The sequence below is a fragment of the Dendrobium catenatum genome, unplaced genomic scaffold (assembly GCF_001605985.2).
Source record: "Dendrobium catenatum unplaced genomic scaffold, ASM160598v2 fragScaff_scaffold_53, whole genome shotgun sequence".
Lineage (NCBI taxonomy): Eukaryota > Viridiplantae > Streptophyta > Magnoliopsida > Asparagales > Orchidaceae > Dendrobium > Dendrobium catenatum.
Window position 1 is genome coordinate 295,468 of NW_021318515.1, and position 7,341 is coordinate 302,808.

The window sequence follows — 7,341 nt, forward strand, 5'->3', positions numbered from 1 at the left end:
AAACCTAATGGAGCTCAAGGCTTAGGACCACCTCACAGTACTCAATACAATCCAAACACCACAAAACAATGCTAATAAACCATTAAGTAACCAGAGAAGATTGAAATTGCACCATGTTAGCTCTAAAATAACAATCAAATCCCTAGTGGAACACTCATGAAACAAATTACCTCATGGAAATGCCTAGAAAGAGTCCAAATATGGTATCATCTCAAATGACAGTAAAGTTGCAAAATCCTCAATAGAGGTCTAAATACAGGACCTTTCATGTCCATTACGAAGCACCAGGCAACAAGTCTATTTCTACTTTGAACTGCAAAGCCGCTATGCAAAGTCAAGTCTATCCAAACAAACAAATATCTGCAAACCCCTAACCCCTCTTTCAACAAGTCCATTAAGTAAGACACCTTACAAAAGATGACAATTCTTGCCCAATTCAACAAGCTATCAATCTGAATTGAGCCCACTTAAAAAGCTCCACATCCCTAAAGCATTCCAAAAGTTTCGCGTGCATGCATGCTCAAACAGATTAGGTGTTATGCTCGTACAGATATCAATATTCACCAAAAAATTTGCCCAATGCCAAAAACCATGAAACTTGGTGAATCACCACCTACTCTCCATAAGGTTTTACCTAAAATAAAAACTTCAACTCAAAATTCAATACTTGAAAAATTCAAGTTTCTTCAAAATTCTAAATTTACCATATGCCATTGGATTACCAAAAATTATATTAAATTTCAAATGTTTTATGGGAGATTCCTCTAATCAAATTTTATCCACCAAAAAGATTTCAAGTCAAAATTTTATCTGATTTGAACACCACAATTTTCTTATTTTTCAACTTACAAAATTTTCAAAAAACCCATTTTATTAAAAAATTATGAAAATTGGTGAGTAGTCTCCCCTCACCTATTCCTGCCTCTGGTAAAAATCCCAAGCCCAAATATCACAATGTCAAAATGTGGATTTGTCCAAAACTTCCCAAAAGCTTTAGTCTCATCAAAGTGAAATAAATTAAATTATATGTCCATCTTCCTAAGTTGTTAAATAGAGTGAAAAGAGTGCAAATTTGCTACCCCTCTTCCAAATACATCAGCCCTCCCTCCCCCCTCAAATCATTCTCTCTGCTTCCCTCTATAAAACGAAGTTAAAATAAAATACGTTTGAAATGAGGTAGCATTCGCCAAATGCTCCTAAATTTTCTTTCTCCATAAAATATGTGAAATCCCTAATATCTTTGCGATGAGGCTAAACTACCCATCCAAAATAACAATAAACTACACCCCACATTCAAATTTCTCCACCATATCCAAATGCCCCTAAATCAAATGTTCCTTCTAGCATTGGGATAAGGCTAAACTACCTCCAAGAGAAGAGGCTAGATCTATCAACAAAAATGATTCCCCCATAAATATATCAATGTCCCCATCTACATAAATGTAGATATACAAATACATCAACCCTCCTTAATACCTCAAATGAGGATAAACTATAGCTCCACGACTAAAATGCTCTTGAAATAGCTTACCACAAATCCTATTTTTAATGGAGTCTACCCTAAGCATACCTAAAGCCACTATTAAATTAATCACTCTTAGCCAACTTGTTGAGGATCCAAACCAAACCAACCCAATTAGTCATGATTACAACAACAACATCAAGCCTTTATCCCACTAAGTGGGATCGGTTACATGAATCATTTTTCTCTATTGTGTCATATTAAGAGCCAAATGGACTTTATTATAATAAAACCCAACTAGTAATGATTGATAATAAAACCCATTTAGTAATGATTGATCAAGCAAATATCATATGCCTCCAAAAAAGCTACCTCACTGGATAATCAAACTATCAAACTATCTGAATCCCAAATGGTCACTTTAGCAAACTACTAGTTTACCCCTGCACTATCTCACTAGTTAGTCATGTTTATCCTCAGTAGGTTGCCTCCTTGATATACTAAATCCCAACCAAGTATGATTATCCCAAGAGAAACCCACTCTAAATAAACCAGCAAGCAATCCAAAACTCAAAGTCCCTAGGGAGTCACTCTTCAATCAGTAAAACACCCAAATATTATATCTCTAGTGGAATCAACCAAAGGCTCGCAACTAACTCATTCCAAAGCTAGCACACCATGCATCGATAATGCAATGCATCTCTAGTGGACTACCCTATAAACTCACTAACTCAAAATGACAACATTCTTGTAAACAAACCACGGGGATCAAGTCTGTATGCAACCCTCCAACACAAAATAATTTAAAATCATAACAAAAGGTTGTTTTACCAATCAATTTTAGACACATTAAATTCAATCTGCCTTTCCCCAACGAGTCATTCCATTGGTTAGCAGCCTATCCATAAGAATATACCAAGTACCAACTAATCTTTTAAATTTGAACCTGACACAGCCTGCCCTTAAATCACGACCAAATAAAACCTACCTACAATCTCTTCTCAATGATTTGTAGAATGAATGGAGATATAATCGGAGAGAATACCAACTCCACAAGAATATCAAAATATATGCCTTGCATGTCCTCTATATCCAACAATTCCACTACATAAATGCCTCCTAAAACCAACACCTCGCCAACTATTTGGAATTAAAACCCAATTCAACTCATCTCTAAGAAAGGATTAATATGCATATTATAATACTCCAAACAATCTAGGTGAAGAGACGAAAGGACTATACACATATAAGTCTATGACTGAGAGAATAAAAAGGTTGAATCAAATAGACTAAAAATGGTTGGAAATGTCAATTTTGAGTCAACTTTAATTCAAGTGATATTTGACTTAACTAGGGCCAAGTCTCTTAATTATAAAAAAATTATATAAAGTCCTAAATAAGATTATATAGAGTTATATCATGCATATGTGAGAAAACAAACATATACATTTGTATTTAAACATATATAGAGTAAAATTTGATTTGGATTGAACATAGAAATAGAAATTTGATCTCCACATAGATAAAAAAAAATAACAAAGAGAAAACATAGCAAAAATCAGTGAGAAAAAATGAGATTATGGGTTAATTTTATTGACATCGGCACAACAAACTAAGATACAAGTTAATCTACTAGTCAAGAGCTAGATACTCTCCACACCCTAGGTTCCGCCAAGAACAACTCCAAAGAAAACTACAACAAACACAAAATTCCATAATGAAAATAAAATAACCTAATTAATCTTAAATAAACCTTCCTAATTCCCTTCCAATCTGAATTTAAACAAGCTTTCTTTCCCTAAATAAACCTTCCTAATTCTCTCCCAAATCTGAATTCAAATCAGCCCTCTTTTCCTTAATAAATCTTTCTAATTCTCTCCCAAATTTGAATTCAAATCAACCCTCTTTCCCTAAATAAACATCCCTAATTCCCTCCAAATTTTGGTTTTCTATAGTAAGTAATTAAAGGTACAATTAATCCCCTTTGAGCCCCCTCTCTCCTTGACTACCGCCCACACTAGTGGGGCCCACAGGGCTCTCTGCTCCCCAGCTAGATTGGCCACCTTGTTGGGGCCAGATTGATTGGTTGGACCGGCTCAGCCGATCCATCACATAGTCATAGTAAAAAATCCTCGAGTTCAAGCAAATCAATTTCAAGTTTATGAAAATTTGAGCAATCTTTAAGCAAGTTTCGAGTTTCAAACATAATTATAAGCCCCACGTTGCTATGACTTGAATTAATGAATATTTATGATGCTTCTCCAACAATCTTTTTTTTCTTTTAAGCACACTATAAAATCCTCCAACCTCTCTTAGAAGGTCCTACAAATCATGGTGCATTGCAACAATTCCATTCTACCACCAGTGAAACATCTTGTAAACCAATATACAATCCATTGATCTTTTAATCTTTATATATTTTATTATTTTCACTGTTGCTAGTTTTACAAGGCTAACACTTTCAGTTCAGTAATGTGTTTAATCATTGCAGCATTATGCATTAATAAACCCTTGTTTCATGGCACACATTCCCAACTCATAATACACATCAACATCTTTTATTATTTAGAGCATCCCTTTTCATAGTTATCTCATTTACTACTATTTTAATAAGAAAATATGTTTAAAATAAGCCTAGGTCCCTGTAACCCTATTCCCCATTCACCATTACTCTAAGCTAGTCACTAAAAACTCATGCATAAATTTAAGGGTGTCAATAAATGATCAAACCTAACATCTCTAAACCTTACTTGAAAAACCTGGATTGGGGTTGACCTGATTACTTATCGAGTCATGTTCGGGTCTAAAATATTGACCCAATTAATTTTCAAATATGATTCAGGGTGACCTAAAATTGACGTGAATATCATTCAAATTCAAGTTAAACAAACAGGGTTTAGCTTAAACATGTTATATTTGGATTAAAGAGATCATATTGATCTAAAACTTTTTCCAATCTATATAATAAAGGGGTCAACTGGGTTGAATTCAGGTTGAGCAGGTTCGAATTGACACGAGTTAAGTCAAACTTTTGACCCAGATAATAATGAAGTCAGGTTAAAGTCAAGCATCTTCAAGTGGGTCCATTTTGGGTCAAACTTAAATCTAGCGTGCCAACCTGAATTGACACCTACATGAATATCTTTTCAAAGCCTAAATAAAATTCAAACATGAATAACAATTCACAAAATCTAAGATAGAACTAATAAAATAGTACATTAAAACTTGTAAATATCTCAATGCAATCATCAGGAAGAACCATTCCACATAATAGGATTATAATACCATTTTAGTTGATATTAAGTAAATTTCAATGATAGGTCATAGAAATATCAACGACAGAAGAATAGTATGATTATCATACTATGTCCAAGCTAACAATAAAAAATACACCAAGACCAACTGATAGGCCATAGAAATTATGCAAGAATGGTAATTCCAAGTTGGAACAACTAAGCTAATCATAACCTGCTTAAAGCAGTTTTCTTAGCTTCATTATAATGCAATAGAGGTAGACAAAAATTTCATGCCTCACATAAATAAAAAGAAATCTTACAATATGCCAAAATTTAAATAAAAAAAAACTATAATTTCACATACCAAATTTTTAGTCATTGATGGCATTACAGGTCTGAGTTTCAAAATTTGCAGACGATGTAATTCCTCAATCTTCTGAGAGTCATTGGGTAGCTGCAACAACACAGTATGAGAACAAACAATGATTCTTGCAGACATCTAAATGCATTTGTCAAATTACCTGCGATGAAGTGCGAACTCGGGCTGGACCTTGAGACAAAGTTTCAGCCATATTTAAGCTAGAAGAAGGGCTTGAAACAATTGCCCGAGGAGGACTACTTGATGGAGCAGAAGAAACTACTGGACCATTTCCTCCAACAATAGAAGGTACTTCCACCAAAGCTGATGTCCATCCATCACCTCCAATGATTGTCGAAGCAGCCACTGGAAGATTATGAATGGCATTGCTTAGACCAGGAGAAGCAACATTGGCTACATCTGAACCCAAATGCCTTTCTTCTGCTCCAAGCATTGGGAAGTCTCTCTCAAAGGAGGATTTACTAATACCAGTGACAATGCTCCCCCCTGAAGTAATATTATTACTAGAATCATGCGCTGGCCTTTTAAGCCAAGAGTCACCACTTCCTGATACCATAGAATGAGATTGCCACAGGGACTCTTTCTCTAATTTGTTAGTAGCCAATGAATCAGGATTGTTAAGGAATCCATTATCCTCCAAAAGTAGTCGATTTCTGTCACAAACTTCAAGATCCTCCACTCGATCCCTATTCCTATCACGATGGCTTCTACCAAAACTACTATAAGCCCGAAAAGGAAGGTCCTCCCGTCCCATGGAACCATTACTACAGGTACTTTTATGGGAAGAAGATGAGGTTCTTTCTGTGAAAGACAATGAACGAGGAGCATCGTGTTCACAAAAACTAACTGACAATCTGTTCTTCGTTGAGAACCCAGTGTTAATATCATCTGCTGCTGAAGTTAAATATAAATAAATTAAGATGTAGAACAAATCAAAAGGGTAACCTGAGGCAAGAAATAATACCAGAATGTGAGGATCCATTCAGGGGACTTAAATTGTTGCCGCTTGCCCCTTTGTACCACTCTGGAACAAAACTCGGCTCACCTCGCTCCATTGCAGATACAGATCACCATCTAACACCAAATTTAAAAGAGACTAGTGCAGTCTATCTCACCAAACAATTACCAACCGAGTAAAATCGCCCTCTTCTTCAGTCTATGCACGTGAATTGTCAAAAGCCATTCGTAACCCTAACGGTCTGGAAATGACGAACAAAACCCTGTTTAACTAGGTAATGTTAACTCCCTTTTTTTTTAAATACTGACTATCTCAGGAAAATTATCAAATGATAACACGCAAAAATTTCCAAAATCCAAAGAAACCCCTTCAATCTCCTCAACGAAGGAAAGAATGCCAAAGGATAAATCAAATCCTCAAATCTTAAACATTATAAAACAAGGTCGCAATTCTTAGAGCTCAATCATCAACAATGAATAAGAGAACCCATCAAGTGCTCTCAGGAGAACATCATCTCCAAATTCAACGTGAATCCAAACATTGCCCCCAAGAGACAACTAAACTTAAGATAAGTTCATCCTAAATTCGTCCAAACTCAGAAAGAGTTAACCAAAAGCAACATCACGAAGCCAAGAACATCAATTTGCGTGAGATAATAATACAGAACATCTGCTGCAGCAGCACAGAAAAGAGTTGAGGACAGGCAAACTCCCCCCTTAATGCGAAGCAGTGAACTTGGTTGCAAGTCTCAAACCCTATTCCTCTCCTCGATACCGCGGATAAGTTTAATATTACTTTAAAAGCAGCACAGGTAAGGGACCATAAGATGGAAGCCAACACAGATGCAGAACGGAATTGAATATCTCTGAGGCGGAAGGAAAATAAATTCTTCTTCCCTTCGTCCTCTCTCTCGGGATTATCGCTCCCACTCCTCTCTCTCTCTCCGGCAATCAATCTTCTGAGGTCCTCTCTTTCCTCTAACCAACTTGCGCTCCAAATTCTGCCTACACTTACGCGGTCATATTCTTCCTCTTCTCTTTTTTACTGCCCATGTGATTAGGGTTTTGGGAGGAGGCGATTTGATACAGGATGGAGTAGGGAAATGGCAAGAGGCAACGCTTCTCATTTCCCAGCTTTTCGTTAATGTTCTATTATTTTTAGATTTTTGCTGACTAATCTTTCAGCTGAATATTCCATGTTTTTTTTTTTTATATGGAGGTGGTTCTCAAAATTTTTATATAAAAATATTATTATATATTTCTATTTTTTACATTAAAAATTTATTAAATTAGAAGATATAATAATA

The 7,341-nt window shown here is 35.6% G+C and overlaps 1 protein-coding gene across 5 annotated transcripts in view; it reads right to left on the reverse strand.

Annotated features, from left to right (window-relative positions):
- LOC110116090 overlaps positions 1–6,995 on the reverse strand; it is a 43,023-nt gene extending 36,028 nt beyond the window's left edge. For 4 of the 5 annotated variants that reach the window (XM_028694399.1, XM_020849549.2, XM_028694396.1 and 1 more), the window contains exons 1-3: positions 6,042–6,995; positions 5,220–5,971; positions 5,063–5,152 (exon numbers count right to left, since the gene is read on the reverse strand). In XM_028694399.1, coding sequence (XP_028550232.1) covers positions 5,063–5,152; positions 5,220–5,971; positions 6,042–6,132 — 933 coding nt within the window. In that variant the 5' untranslated portion in view covers positions 6,133–6,995. The remainder of the gene's footprint in view (positions 1–5,062; positions 5,153–5,219; positions 5,972–6,041) is intronic. The other variant, XM_020849552.2, reaches the window with a different exon arrangement.
- Positions 6,996–7,341: the final 346 nt, after the last annotated feature.